Genomic DNA, 16,249 nt, shown 5'->3' with positions numbered 1-16,249 from the left:
GTATGTTTCTGTAATGAAATCCAAGAGTTTTCTTGCTTCTCCAAAGTGCTACTCAGGGTAGTTGGTCTCGGTTTTGGATTATAGCCAAAGCCCAGAGCTTTTCCCAATATGTAGATCCATAACTATACTCAGAGAAGAGCTTTCAGATACCTTTCAAAATAAAACGAGTTAGTCATGAAATAAACTATACATTTATTGTCCTTGTCAGGTTAAGATAGGAATAAGGATATGAATCAGCTGCCTAGAGCTTAACCTAAGAGATCATTGATCAAATGCAATTTCTGTTCTCTCTAAAAGAGGCTCCTCCCTACCTTCCTTCTGGAGCAGGGGTGTCAGCAAACTTTTTTTATAAAGGGCCAGATAGTAAATATTTTAGGTTTTACAGACTGTACAGTCTCTGTTGCAAAATCAGCCATAGTCAATATGTGAACAAATGAGCATAGTCATGTCCCAGCAAAATCCTTATGGAAATTTAAATTTAAATTTCAAATAATTTTTGTGTAATGAGATATTTTTCTTTTGATTGTTTTTAACCAGTTAAAAATACAAAAATAAAAACCATTCTCAGGTCACCAGCCATATGAAAACAGGAGCCAGGCCTGATTTGGCCCACAGACTATAATTACAGGCCCCTGCCGTAGAGGTCAGGAGGCTAATTGTACTTCCTGAGTGGCTGCCTCAGCAATGGCTGCCAGAGCTTAAAATAATATTAACATTTCTCCTTTGAATAGTACTTAAGAAGTTACAAATTACTTTCATACAATCTCTCTTAGTCTTTAGGAAAAAACTATTCAGAGAGTTATATAACATTATTAATTGTGCCAGTTTTACAAGAGGAAACTGAGGCTCAGGTCCTTCCATGATTGGCCTGAAGTCAGTTAAGTGCAGAATGGGTCAAGGGTTTGCTCTCATCGTTTGTCAGCATCTTCAGCACTTGTTGTGTCCCTCCTCCTCCTTCTGTGTGGAAGAGAATGTAAGTGTGAAGGTTAGCAGCAGCTTTACTCCAGAAACACAGATGCAAAGAAAGCAATACCTCTGCACACATGAAGGGCATTCATTAATTCCTTCCTCCACACTCTCCTGACAGCCTGGCTACTGAGCAAGGGAATTCCTGCAGCCTAATGCTGTTCCCTGTTTGGCTCCAACACATTCTCCTGGAAAATTTTACAGAATGAAAAATGTGGGGTAAAGTATCACTACAGGTCATACCAAAAGTGAATATTATCCATTTGATTGATTTCCTAAAATGATTGTGGAAATTTACAGTGAGCTTTAGTCTTAGACAGACCTGAGTTTGAATCCTAGGTCTGTCTCTTAATAACTGTTTGAACTTGGGCAAGTTTTTAAACCTCAGTTTCCTCATCTGTATAGTGGAGATTAAAGATTCCACCCATTATGAGATTGTTGTGAGGTTAAGTGAGAGCATATGTAAAGCCTCTGGCACCATTTCCTCACCTCTTCTTCTGATGACTGTTGAGTGGCAGACTGAAGTATGTGTGATACAGTGGTGTGGGTTAATTGACTTTTCCTGAGAAACCATGCTTTTGCAGTGACCCATTCCTCCCAAATCAAGGGAAAACATTAGACTCAATATTTCTTTCATACCTACACCTCAGAGGATAACCATATAGACCCTCTATTTTTTAATTATTAAATGTATAAAAGAGCTAAGCAAAGTTATTAGATAACAATGAATTTTTTTGGCATTCAGTACAAATTCATGATAAAGTCTTAAACTAACAATGCTATTTTTGCTATATTTACATGAGTTATGTGGCTTTGTTTTACAGGAAAACTAATCCCAAGACATCAGTCTATCTTTAAAAGTAACCAGTTTTTCCGTGGCATCAGTATACCCGAACCAGAAGACATGGTAAACTGCTCTATTTTGGATACTTACTATTCATGTTGCTGCTTTCTTTAAAGGGATAGTTGTTTCATTTTTTATATTTGTGGTTTTTGCTTCTATTTATGAACAGCATACTGACACAGATACTATATAAAAGCTACAAAAAAAAAACAGACAAATGCTTTAAAATTTTACTTGTCCTGTCTATTCAAAGATTAATTTAATGTTAAATTTGAATACCTTACCTAACTACTTTGATCCTTTTTGAGCAAATCGCAAAGATAACTTTCCTCAAAATAATTATGTCCTCATAATTGTGTTCCTCTTTATTTTGAAAAAAAAAATCATTCTCTTAATTTGTTTCTCAGTTTATGAAACAAATAAAAAAAAAACCTTTTTTTCACTAATTATTTTCAAATGGAAGGACATTCTACAAAATGATCCTCATTCATTGTATTCATTAAGCACTAAATCACAGTGGGCATCCTGTGGTCTTTGCCTTGATTTGGGGGTGTATCAATGACTACTTGACCCTCTTATTCTCTGTAGACCTTGATTTCCTGTCTGTGTTACCTAAGTTTGGGCTATGTTCTTTGAAACACCATATGATCTAAAAACTGCCTGTAGAAACAAAGTTCTGCGGAAGAGGTATGCATCCACATTCAAGCCATGTTGGAACCACAGTGATGCAGGGATGGGGGGAAAAATCTGTGAAGCCAGACCATGATTTATGATGCATGTGAACAATCTGAGGTTCAAATGGTCCAACTATCTTTGGAAACTCTATGTTCATTTAAAGTCAGTTATTTAAAATAATGCCTTGGTTTATATACCATTTTTCTTTTTATTTTATTTGTTGAAGTTTGACTAGAATACAGGTTAAAGTTTTACTTACAAAAGAATGTTTATATGATGTATTTAATTTAGAGAAAAAATACAAGTTCAACATGTGTCCTGTGCCCAGTTAAATAGAATATTTATTTCCATTAGCTTTGAGGCTTCCCCTTCCCCATGTGCTCTTCTTCATTCCCATCTCCTCTCATCCCCACTGCTCTGAATTTTGTGTTGCTTTCTTTTGTGCTCTTATACATGTAGTATAACCTATTTTCATTCATACTCAAAGCATCCCTAAAATAGATAAGGCACAGATATTATACTACTATTATAGGATTTCCTTTTTTTCCCACATGAGCAGGCAGCAGGAATCGAACCTGGGTCTCGGGTTTGGCAGGCCAGAACTCTACCTGCTGAGCCACCATGGCCCACTCTGTTACAGGATTTCAAATGGAAACTTTGGGTACTACGTTTTTGCAGCATCATTTGTAATATGCAATGAAATGAAGATAATAATTCCTGTTTTATGTTTCATATCTTTAAGTTGTAGCATAAAATTATGTAAAAACATTATTTTTTTTAACTTCAAAAAGAATTATCTAACCTACTAGATGTGCTTTCTCCAAAGTATTCATCTTACTAACATATACAGAATATATGTTGCTTTATTGTGATATACCATGGAAATTATTTTCTTTGTTTTCCAGGAAACTCTTGAGGAAAAGTTCTCAGATGCTCATCCCATGGCTTTAAATTTCATGAAGGTACTTCAGAATCAATTATAACCATTATTGATTGTAAATTGTAATGATTAAAACTGGCAACTCTAAGAGAGGTGAACAGTAGATTAAAAAAAAAACTACCAAAGTAGGATATAGTCAGTGAAAATGAAAGGAATGCCAGTTAAAGGAACATCAGTGTTTTAAGCAATAGTAGTTTTAATGTATCCATTTCAAATCCATTGAAATTTAGTAGAAAACCATGAAGTCACTAGACCCAGCCCCTCCACCAAGCCCAAGAGAGATGGTCAAACAAAGGACACATTCTAATAAAAAGTGGAAGAAACTTGCCTATGACTGGCCTTGCAGTCATGCTTGAGCCACTGAGGCCATGCTAGAAGGTGTGACCTTTCCATCCAGTATGGATACCAAAGGCTCTAGGGGTATACTAGTGCATATATCTATCTTTAACCAGCAAGTACATTTCATGTAGAGCAGTGATTTCCAGTTGTGGTTACTCATCAGTGACCTGGAAGCTTTTTAAAAATACAGATTCCACTGTCTAACTTTGGATTTATAGAAGCAGAATCTCCATGAGTAGGATCTTCGAGTCTTCAGCAACCACTTAGGTGATTATGATAAACAGCCTAGTTGGAGATGAATCTGATCTAGCAAGTGGGGCCAACTAGATGACCTAGAGTCAAAATTTGTGCTAGTGCCAGTGATTGCTGTGGTACTATCCGGGGTGTTGGATTGCTTCAGTCTGAGCCCTCTCTGAGATTCAGAGCTCAATACCTGAATTGGTGTACTCATGCTCTTCTTACATACTCCACCTGACCTTAGCTGCCACCTACTCTGGTTCCCTACTCTGACCTGCCTTCACCCAAGACTGTGCAGGTCCTTTCCTGGAAGCCCAAGTCCCTGACCTTATTCTTAACAGTTCATTCTGACTCAGCTACTATTTAGCAAAACCTCTAAGTGGAAGGGGAGACATCAAGCATGTAAGCCCAACCCATAATCAGGTGGAGACCAGCCTCTGGTTACTCTTCCAGCTAACCAGAGGAAAAGCTTCCACAAAGGAAACTTTAGGATATGAAAACTCCAGTGTAGAAGACAAGCACCTCATCTCCAAATATGAAGTGCTCTTTTGACCTGCCCATGATTTTGAGTGAAGTGCTCAATTATCTGATTTAGACCTATAAATATCAAACTGAGACCCAAGTATTCTCTAGGTGGGTGAAGGATTGTGCTATTTTATGGGCCACCCCCTATCCCTTAGACTCCTGCCCCATGTTAGATGGAAGAAGACTGTCTTTCATTAATTGCAATTGAGACATTGCGAATACCAGCCCGCAGAGGAAGCAGTTATCCCATGGAACTGGGTCATGTTCTGTGAAGGGGATTGCTTGGATAGGTGAAGTGTCAGTATGACAGATTAAGTGCCACTTTCTCTTCAGAAACAATGGAAGCAGGAAGGCATTGGGAAGACATTTAAAGTACTGAAAGCAAAAAATTGCCACTCAAGAATTCTATATCTAATAAAACTGTCTTTCAAAAATAAGGGAGAAATTAAGACATTCCCAGATAAAACTGAGAGAGGTTATCACCACAAGACCAGCCCTGCAGGAGATGCTAACAAGAGTTCTACAGGTTGAAAGAAAAGGACACTAGAAAATCAGCTGAAGCCACATGAAGGAATAAAGATATCCAGTAAAGTTAATGGCATGGGTATATACAAATGACAGAACTTTTCTGTTTTTTATGTGTAACTCCACTTTTTACTTCCTACAGGATTCAAAAGGCAAATGCATATAATGTAATGATAAATCAATGGTTTTGGATTCATAACGAATAGATATATAATTTGTGATAAGAACTACTTAAAGTGGGGGGATGGAGGGTTATGGGAACATAGTTTACATATACTATTGAAGTTATATTGATATCATAGCAAATGAGATTGTAATAGATTCATCATGGTATATTTAAGCCCCATTATAACCACAAATAAAATATTGGAAAAATGCAAACTTATAGAGACAGAAAGTGCAGTTCAGGTTCCAGGGACAGGGGAGGGGCGTAGGGCATGGCATGGCATGAGGAGTTAATACAAAATGTGTGTGGGATTTCAGTCTGAGGTGAAGGGAAAGTTATAAAGGATGATGGTGAAGGTACTACTGCAATATTGTGGATGTGATCAAGTCCATTGAATACTGAATGGTATGCTTAGGAGGGCTTGGGTTGGGAAGATTTATGTTGTACATATAGTTTCCACAATTCTAAAGAAAAAGAAAGAGAAACTAGAGTTATAATGGCAAATACAATACATGATAATGGTTTGGATCTAAGAATGGAGCAGAAAAGGCTCAAAAGTACATTATTAGAACATAAGAAAACATTGAAATATAAACTGTAAGCTTTATATCAATATTATTGTACTTAAGGTAATTACATAAGTAAATATCCTTCTTTGTAGGAAATGTACATGGAAGTATTATGTGTTCCAGGAGTAAGATGTGTGCAACGTGCCCTCAGATGTTCAGAAGATAGATAGACAGACAGACAGATAGATAGATAAAGAAAGAAAAGCAAACAAAAGAAGGGAAAAGGTAGTAAAACTTTAAAAAAAAATACTTTGACTACAATATAAAACCTCGGTGACTGAAATTGAGAGTGTGGGTTATCAGGTTGGGGCCTATTATGAAGGGTCCTCAATTGTAAGCTCTCACAGCAGTCACGCATTTTCAGGAGTTGTAACTGTTATTTCTAAATTCTGAGATATTGAGCTGTTAAACTTTGGGTGTTTATGTGATGCCTGAGTTAAAGCTCTGAAATTATGAAAGTCAGCAGTACTCCATACAGTTGGAAAAGGGATCAGACTTTGACTGGAAATATGAATGAAGCTGATCTGGATAGGGCTGGCGTAGATCAGAATACAGGGTAAAGATGATATGGTCCATATTTTAAAACTTCAATTCTGTGTGAGACCAAAGGGAGAGGTATTTCGTTGGTGCAAAATTTATATTCTGGGTAGCACATTGCCTAAATTAACTTGTGTAGTCAGTTTAATTGAACCCCTAAGTACATGGAATCTTGAATAGGGCATGAGATCTTGGTGTTTGTACAGGTTAGTGTGATGCCCCAATATATCCCAGCGTAATTTGGGCAGTGAATAAAGAAGTATTTGCAAAGTCCCCTTGGGACTGAGGAGAAAGGAGGAAATATTCAGCTTCCCCATTTGGAGAATTTCTGATATTCTCACAAGCAGTGGGGACAACCAAATCAGTAGGCGGAGCGCTTGATCTTGGAGTTCACCCCTATGAAGCTTATTCCTGCAAAGGATATAGGCTAAGCCTACTTAAAATGAGGCCTAAGAGTCACCCCATAGAACCTTTTTTTGTCGTTGCTTAGATTTGGCCTCTCTCTCGAAGCCAGCTCAGCAGATGAACTTACTACCCTCCCCTCTGCATGGGACAGAACTCCTGGGATGAGCCAGGACCCAGCATTATGGGATTGAGAAAGCTTTCATGACCCAAAGGGAGAAGAGAGAAATGAGACAAAATAAAGTTTTAGTGGCTGAAAGATTTCAAACTGTATTGGGAAGTTATCCTGGAGATTATTCTTAGGCATTATATAGATATCCATTTTTAGTTTATGGTGTATTGGAGTGGCTGGAGGGAAGTACCTGAAACCGTTGAGCTGTATTTCAGGAACCTTGATTCTTGATTCTTGAAGATGAGTATATAACAGGGATTTACGGTGTGACTGCATGATTGTGAAAACCTGATACTCCTTTTATCCAGGGTATGGACAGTAAAAAAAAACATGGATAAAAATAAATAATAGGGTATAAGAAGTGAAATAAATTGTGTACATTCAAATACTAGTGGTCAGTGAGAGGGAGAAGTAAAGGGTATGGGATGTATGAGTATTTTCTTTTTTCTTTCCATTTCTTTTTTCTGGAGTGATTCAAATGTTCTAAAAATGATCATGGTGATGAATACACAACTATATGATACTGTGAGCCATTGATTGTATACCATGTATGTACTATATGTGTAAAGATTTGTCAATAGAATATTTTAAAAATAAATAAATTTAAAAATAAAAAAATTCTATGTAACATTTAATAAAATAGAAATTTAATTTTTTTAAATGATATTTTGAGACATAAAGCTGTTAAGACTTAATTATGATTGAAATGTAGGGAGTGAAGCAGAGAACAGTGGCAAGGAGGTGCCCTGGAGACCAATCAGAGATGTTTAGTAGGAGTTGTGTGTATGAATTTGGAGTTCGAAGAGGAGGACTGGACTAGAAATATACATGTATGTGAAAGTCTCTGGCACACCTCAGTGATTGAAACCATGGACATCAGTGAGATCAGCTAGAAGCAAAACAGATGATAAGAAACAAGAACTAGGACTGAGCCTTGAGCAATACCATTCAGCCATTGTGGATAAGAAGGTAAACTAGTAAAGGCTGCTTTGAAAAGCAGTGGCCCAGGAAGTAGGGGAAGGAAAGTGAGGTGTCAGAGAAGCCAAAGAGATTTTAAAGAAGGAGACGGGGTCAGTAGTGTCTACTACTATTAAGATGAGAATTCGAAATACCTTTTGGATTTAAGGATATGAAAGTAGAGATCATAGGTATTAATAACAAGAGCCTCTTTGGTGGAATGATGGAGAAGCCTGAATGAAGTGATAAACTGGAGACTACCACAGTGTCTACTCAAAATAGTCTTTCTTCCCCTGGTTTTTTATCCCTGACAAAGTTGGTGTTTGAGAAGACTGATTCCCAATAGCAGCTGGAGTTAATATATGTCGTGGATCATTAATTAGAGGGCCATGTGTTCAGAGCAGGTATTAGATGTGGAGTGACAGCCAAGGCTAATACGCTGAGTGAAATTGTTTCTTGAAGAACAGGGCTAATCAGATACATCTCCAAAGGACAGGGGAGACTGTTTAGGGGCAGACAGTTCTCGGGGAGCCCAGGCATCTGAGGACAGCTTGGCTTGGGGAAGGACAGACACACTCCAAAGCAGCCTATGGCTGGAGCAATCTCAGACAAAGCAATCATCCTGACACCTGAGTACCCCAAGCAAAGTTTGTTATGTTGATGAACATTATTTTTTCCTGTGAACAGAGAGCAAGAAACTCCAGGCCTTCTGTGCCTGGGTGTTGTAAGGCTGCTCCAATTCTTTGTGGACCATGATCTGTCTTTCTTGATGGAAAAAGTAAAATTCTCCTGTGAAAGGGTAACAGGGCTTTTTGAGGAAGAATCTCTTTGTGTCAGGATGACCACTCACCCATCTACTGCCATCGTCCTTCCCAAGGTGGGATCAAGAGCTAAAGGCTTCTAATAATCTCTAATATAAAAGGGTCGTAATATCACTTTTCCTTTTTGCCCCTGTTTCTGCTTATATGGATAAATATTCCAGTTACCCCCACTTAAGAGTCTTTCCCATAAAGAGGCTTTCACTTCCTCAGCCACCTCCCTGAACCAGTGACATCATAATCCCCTGGAGAACTTAACACACATTGCTGGGCCCTATCCCCATGTTTATGATTCAGCAGGTTTGGAGCAGAATCCAAGAATTTGCATTTCTAACAAGTTCCTAGATGAAGCTGATGTTGCTAGTCTGGGGCCCATACCCTGAAGAGTACTACAGACTATTTGTTTTGACTTAGTAATGGAGAGATGCCACTGGTGGAAACATCTGTAGTATATGTAGCCACTTCCAGAGACAATGAATGTTAATCACTGCTACATTCCAGAGGCTTAAAATTGGCAAAAGAAAGCCACTCTAGCTATTAACAAGTTCTGTGTACTTGGTAATATATACAAATTTGGAGATTTTCTAAGATTGTATTTGCTCTATCAACTTATTATTCAGAGGCTTTTGGCACAGTAATAAAATAAACCCCTCTCTTAATATCTTTGCTTTTCTCTTCTTCCAAAGGGGTGTCTGAAGATGAATCCAGATGACAGATTAACTTGTGCCCACCTCCTGGAGAGCCCCTACTTTGATTCTTTGCGGGAGGACCAAATTAAAAGAAAAGCACGCAATGAAGGAAGAAACAGAAGACGTCAGCAGGTACCTCTGTTCAAAAGTTAAAGTTCTATAAAAATGATTTTTTTTTTCTTTTTCTACCTTTCAAAGTGAGATCAGATAGACACCAAGGCCTTTTCTCTGTATTGGTTTAGTTGTATTTATTTTTCTTAATAAATATTGGTGTTTGATATGCTAAAAACTAAATATCCAGATTGTTGGAAAATCTTATTCCACTTACACTTGAATCCAGTTACTGTACAATTTTTTGGCTATACTGATGTAGATCTGCCACCGATTGGACTGTGTAACCCGAACACAAGCATTCATACAATGAAACTCTGGATGCGACAGGACTGAATTGTACACAGGAGCTGCCCTGTCTTTGTATAACCTCCAGACACACAATAAAGGGCACAACTCTTGCGTTTTTTCACCGGTGGCAGCCTTTCTTAGGCTTTCCCCCGGAAACCAATGACTAGATATAAAGAGATGAACACCAGAGACCTGGGAACCAGCTGCTATCCTAAATTTGCAAATATTGCAGCAAAAAAGGAGTGTGGATATTATGAAAAACATTGATTCTGCAGTTTATTAGGTGCTACCCTTTAGCTGGTTTTCAAAAACTTTGATTAAACATAAGCTCCATGGAATCATTTGGTTTGATTTGGTTTTGCCTTTTTCTCACTGCTGTATCCCAGTATCTGAAGCAATATCTGACACATAGAAGTTACTCAGTAAACGTTCAAATAAGTGTATAAATGGATGACTGTTGCTTATTAATAAACCAGAGAAGTCATTTCCAATTTATTAGAGACAATCCTCACATTTTACATTTGCTTAGTCTTCCATCTTTGAGGTACCGTTTGGTCATTTTTCCTCTCGTTAGCATGTGTCTATTATGAAGGAAGAAAATAGTCTTTTTTTTTTTTAATAGTCGAAATAGAAGGTCTGGAGAGAGTAAGATCATACTACCCAATAAGATAAAATATTGGGTTTATCTCTGTATCCAAAATCTCTGGGCATCCAAATTCTTACAACATAGGCCGTTTTACCGTTTGTTGTTTAAGTGTCTGCAAAACAAGCCCAATGCAACTTACTTGAATAGCAGAAGAATAGCATTTCTTCAGAAAGTCTGAGCATTTGAAATACGCTGTGACTTTAAGAGCTGTCCCCTTAATAACGTCTCACTAGATTCCCCACTGTTGGTCTTGGAGAATGAATCTCCACCAGGAAAACAGTGACGTTGCTCCCCTCTGCTCCCCTCCATCCCCCCATTCACTTTCCTCTTGGGGATCTCTCACTGCCCTGGCCTTGGTGGAGTGAGGCTGTGTGTGGAAATGCAACTCTTCTTTTAATGGCCCGGTCTACAGCCATGCTACCCTTTCCTTAGTATCCTGCTCCCAGCTGATACAAACAGAAACTTTAACTGAACAGCTTTCTAAAAGACCCAGGGACAACAAAAAAGGAAAAGAAGCTGAAAGGACATCTAGATAATCTGATTTACAAAGATTATGCCATATTCTCTGTCCTTATTTGGCTGCATCTTCTCAACCTTTTTGTGGTAGGCCCTACTGCAGTCCACACCCATGAGACGATACCTAACCTCCTCCTCCAGAGAGCAAGGCCAGGAGAAAGACAGGGATGCCTTCAAGTTCTGGGGTTTGTCTGAAAATGTACCTCTTTTCTAGAAATTTTACCATATCAGAAAATAAATAATTATAGAAAGGCCTTTTCGTTCAGTGTGGTTATTGCTTTCTGGGATCAAATTTCTACCTAGATATCCTAGCTTCTAAATCTCTAAATGGATGGCCAACAATTTCCTTAAGAAAATATTATTTAAAGTTGATTGTTAAGAGGATTTTAGGTCTTTGTTGCTTTGCCAGTATATTAGCTATTAAAAACCCGAGTTGGGTAGAAGGTAGACTCCTAGAATTACTCATTAATCTGGCAGGCACTTTTAAAAACTAAATATGGAAATAAGTGATAGTACATCCAGAGAATAAATAATAAAAACTAATTTTTAAGTATCAGATCACAATTTTTTAAAGGTAACCCTGCTTAATTTTAAAATTGATGTATATTGACACCTTTGTACCGCATGTATCCTTTTCGTTTTAGCACCTTTAAATAAAACTGTACAAATAGGAATTGTTTTCAATTTACTTTCCTATTTTTGTCTTGTTCTGCTATTAGAATCAACTGTTGCCTCTCATACCAGGAAGCCACATCTCCCCCACACCTGATGGAAGAAAACAAGTCCTCCAGTTAAAATTTGATCATCTTCCAAACATTTAGGAAAATGTTCTTTCAAGTGGAAAGTAATTTAATATGTACACATTTTTGTACAAGTGAGATAGGAATTCTGTGTTTCAAATGCAAATGAGCCATATGAAAATTAAGATGCCTTCTAGAATTGTTTTTGCTCTGATCATTGCTTATCCCTTTCCTCATGCTTTTTACATGCCAATTTTATCTTTTAGAACATTTTCTTTAAATCTTATAAAGCCTGAAACTGTGCATATGGAAGAGACATTTTCAATTTCATCAGAACAGGCCTTCCTGAGGCAATTTATAGTGAGAATTTGTGGACTTACACTTTGTACATGAAAGGTTTATATGTACCATCTTGCATCAGCTAACTGCATAATGTGTTCAAGCAATATCGATAGCCTGCCTAAGTGCTGTTCATGTAAGGAATGACATTGTATACCTGTATTTTAATTCACTCTTATTGTAACCTAGTCTGTTGAGTTTTGCTGGTGTTTTATTCTGTGTTTTTATATTAGAGTAGGAAGGGAGCCTTGAAAGGTCGTCGAGGTTTATCCTCTGATTCCAGGTCAAGCCCTACTTTCTCTGTCTCATAAGACATTGACAGTTCTATTTTAGCACAAGCTAGAGAAGATTCCAAGCATTTACGTAGCAGATGGTCAGTAATCTTCATTGTATTGACAGCTCACTGTAATGCTGTCCTTTAGTGCACTGTGGTTCCTTCTCTTTTTCTCTTCCTGGACAAATCATCTCTCTGCCGAAATTATTTCTGGTGGCTGTATTTTCTAAATAGTTCATTGTCAACACTCTCCCCTGTGCCTTTATATCCGAAGTCCCTATGAACTTCAGCAGTCCTAAACTAGTGCGTCATAATCAGATCAGATCTGTGAGCGTTTACAAGAGCAGGAAGATTATCTTTCAACTAATTTCATTTTCTGTCCCTTTCAAACAAAACAAACCAAACCAACAAAACACTTCAGTAGGTAAGCTGAATTTACACTAGAATATTTTTCCAAGTAAACTTGACAAGCAAATATTTATAAATTTAAAAATATTGCAGATGTTTCAATGTGCTTTTAGGTTGTGTCTCTTAAATAATAATAGCACAGTGTCATCTGTCACTGTCTGGCATCGAGGCACAAAACGGGGATATTCCTATTATTACAAATTAAGAAAAAGTATTTAATCTACTCTTTTCTATTGCTGGGTTTGTCATGCTCATCTGAATGTTGTCAGGTTTTGCAAATACATATTATTCCAGAAATCCCTTGTGGCTGACACCTACGTTTAAGCATAAATTATTATTAATGAAACAAAGTAACACCCTATATTCATCTCTAAAAGTCCACTGCAGTGGGAAGGTACTTATAAACAGGGCTATGTAAATGTCCAGAGAATTTCATTCGGTTATTTGGGATCCCTCCCTTCAGTAAAGAATCATGGCATCACTTGAAAGACATTGTACGGAGGCTTATTTGGCCATTAAACATTCCTAGTTAGTGTGAATAGAAACAGAGTCTTTTTTAAAAAACATTTTTAATTGGGAAATATATATATATACACACACCCAAAAAAGCAATAACTATTGAAGTACTTTGTAACAAGTAGTTATAGAGCAGATTTCAGAGTTTGATAAGAATTACAGTTCCGCGATTTTAAGTTTTTCCGTCTAACCACTACAAGACACAGGAGACTTAAAAGATCAATGTAACAATTCAGCAGTCAGACTTATTTGTTAAATCCTATATTCTCTGTTAAAACTCCTTTTCCTTTGATCTTTTTCCCTCTCTTTAGGGGTATTTGGGCTATGCCCATTCTAACTTTTTCATGTTGGGAAGAGGTGTCAACAGTATGAGTGAGGCAGATGGAACCAGTTGACGTGGAGAGGCTGGCCCCTCTGAGTCTCAGGACTTATCTGGCCTAGGAGCCCATCTGGAGGTTGTACATTTCTGGAAAGTAATCTTAGTGCGTGAAACTTTTGTAGAATCTTCAGACAGAGCCCTGTGTGTTCTTTAAGGTTAACCAGAATGGTATTGATTAGAGTTTAGCAAACCAAGGTAATTAGCAATAGATCTAGATGAAACTTACTTAAGAGTAGCCTCCATAACAGCCTCTTGACTCTGAACTCTCTTAGCCATTGATACTTTATTTTGTTACATTTCTTTTCCCCCTTTTGATCAGAAAGGCACTGTTGACCTTGTGGTGCCAAGGCCAGGCTCATCCCTGGGAGTCATGTCCCACGTTGCCAGGTAGACTTACACACCTGAATGTCATGTCCCATGTAGGGAGGAGGGCAATTATTTTACTTGCAGAGTTGGGGTTCGGGAAAAAAGAAGCCACATCTAAGCAACAAAAGACATTGTCTGGAAGTAACTCTGAGGCATAGCTATAAGTAGGCTTAGCTTCTCCACTGCAGACATAAGTTTCATAAGAGCAAGCCTCGAGGTGAAGGGCTAGGCGTATTGACCAGGAGTCTCTAATGTTTGAGGCAGTATCAAGGGAAACAGAATCTTTTTATTTTCAGCTTAAAATAGAAAGGGCTTTGTTTTTGTGCCTCTTCAGATTTATATCTTTCATGCATTTTTAATAGGTTGATACTCAGGTAAAAAGAAAATTAGAGGAATGCAAAGGTAGTTCAGTGTTAGAATTCTCCCCTGCCATGCAGGAGACCAGGGTTTGATACCTGGTTCATGCACTTCCCAAAAAACAAGCAAAAAAACAACCAAAAAAAAAAAAAAAAAAAAATTCCACAAATAGTGCTGCAGTAATGAGATACTCACATGGAAAAAGAATGAATTGTGTCCCCAGCCATACAGCATATGAAAAAAAGAGAAAGAAAATTAGAAATAAAAGATAAAGGCAACTTTGCTGAAATATTTCCTTTTAGATTTCTTAGTATTTTCTTTATTCAAACCTTATTACCAAACCATTCATGCTACTCCAGCTATCCTAAAAATAAAATATATACATATAAGAAAATAGGAAGATAGCACAAGGCTCCACCACCCATTTTGCCTGTAATAACACCTCAAAAAAAGGAGTTTGGGGCAGGGGTTAGTGGTAGGGGACAGGGCGGGTACTGACTGTCTCCCCTTATTTTTTACTTACATTTAAGAATCCAAACCAGCATTTCTGATTCTATTTTTTTTCCTCAAACAAATCCATCATTAGGTATGCCTAAGTATCCTTGGAGAGGAGAACGCATATAATGCTTAGGAAAATATTCTGAAGCAGTTATGTTACCTTAAAGAAAAATAATATGATGGCATTCGCAGATTTAACTTTTCCTGGGTGAACCGGGCCACATCGCATTGCTGCTGCCCCATCAGTGGCACGCCTGAATGTCAGCCACGACTTTTTTCTGCTTCGCATGCATATTATTCGGCCTTGTACCACACACGGTCCTTTGCACATCACAACCACAAGAAGACAGTTGTGCTTCTGGGTCTAGTACCCAAATTTTGTTAAATAAATCCTCAGTAGATAATCTTGCCCCAGGCTCTTCCCAGAAGCTCACTTGCCTCTGTAGCCATGCATTTCCTTTAGAATAGTATACATTTTTCTGCCTTAGCTGGGTCTCGTCTCACCTTTGCCAGCGTTCAGGCTAGTTAACTTATTTAGGTTGCTCTCTCCCTTGGGGTCCAGTTGTTGCATGTCTAGTACACACTGCCACCCGACCTCCCCTCTGTGCACCACCCCTGCGTGGCCATCTGGTGCCCTGCTTTCATAGGCTCTCCATACACGTGAACCTCAAAGCCTCCAAACCAGACGATTGCTTTTTTTACTTGGCAGAACTCTTCACAGACCATTGAAAGTACACACTTTACTTATTCTTAGAAGTTCTGCTTCTTGCATGAGGAAGGAAGTGCATCATAGAAAATGACATTTAATTAGACCACTGTTGCCCTTCCCAAGCTCATTTGCATGGACTCTGCCTTTGCTTTCCCCAGTGCAGAGCTGCTGACACTTGAATGTAATTGTTCCAACTTGCCCTTACCAGAGAGTCCTTTCAGAGGTCATTTTTGAAGATTATTTTAACTAGATTGAATAATAAAAAAAAGTTGTGTTCAAGAGGGTTTTGGGTAAGAGAGATGATTGAATAAAGGGTAAAAACAAAGCTCCCAGGCAGGGAATGGAGAGTTAAAGCAAAAAGTAGATTTTCCTTCTAAATTAGGTATATCACTGCTCTCCATTTCTGTTGCAGATTTCCCAAACCACGAGACATAAGAAAACCAGCAAGTTATTTTGAAACAGTTTTCAATTCTGAAGATCTTGTATCCTCCTTCAGCTGCCACAGAATAATAGTATTTTAAAAAGATGGCACTTTCTTAGTTATTTATTACCACCAATGATTTTCACCCTGGTTTTGGAACAACTTCAGTGGTACTGAATTCTAAAAATATATATATATTTTTGTTTTAAATTAAAATATAGCACCACAAGACAAATGATACTAAAATTCCACAGTGATATCTTGTGGGGGGGGGAGAAAAAGGGGACATCAGTGTAATGTAGTACCTGACCTACATA

At 37.9% G+C, this 16,249-nt stretch overlaps 1 protein-coding gene and 1 long non-coding RNA gene across 6 annotated transcripts in view; one reads left to right on the top strand and one right to left on the bottom strand.

Moving 5' to 3' along the window:
• Positions 1-11,850, top strand: part of CDKL4 (cyclin dependent kinase like 4) — an 80,630-nt gene extending 68,780 nt beyond the window's left edge. For 4 of the 5 annotated variants that reach the window (XM_077134045.1, XM_077134043.1, XM_077134044.1 and 1 more), the window contains 4 exons: positions 1,791-1,873; positions 3,391-3,447; positions 9,359-9,493; positions 11,017-11,142. In XM_077134045.1, coding sequence (XP_076990160.1) covers positions 1,791-1,873; positions 3,391-3,447; positions 9,359-9,493; positions 11,017-11,139 — 398 coding nt within the window. In that variant the 3' untranslated portion in view covers positions 11,140-11,142. Of the gene's footprint in view, positions 1-1,790; positions 1,874-3,390; positions 3,448-9,358; positions 9,494-11,016; positions 11,143-11,644 lie in introns of those variants that run through there. The other variant, XM_077134046.1, reaches the window with a different exon arrangement.
• On the bottom strand, positions 799-8,888 carry LOC143660726 (uncharacterized). The gene is made up of 3 exons (XR_013164207.1): positions 8,705-8,888; positions 1,901-2,006; positions 799-957 (listed from the first exon to the last, which is right to left on the bottom strand). It is a non-coding gene; the product is annotated as an uncharacterized LOC143660726 (long non-coding RNA).
• Positions 11,851-16,249: the final 4,399 nt, after the last annotated feature.

The sequence above is a fragment of the Tamandua tetradactyla genome, chromosome 17, assembly GCF_023851605.1.
Source record: "Tamandua tetradactyla isolate mTamTet1 chromosome 17, mTamTet1.pri, whole genome shotgun sequence".
Classification (NCBI taxonomy): domain Eukaryota; kingdom Metazoa; phylum Chordata; class Mammalia; order Pilosa; family Myrmecophagidae; genus Tamandua; species Tamandua tetradactyla.
The sequence above is the reverse complement of the archived record's forward strand: the minus strand, read 5'-3'. Positions and strand labels throughout refer to the sequence as shown.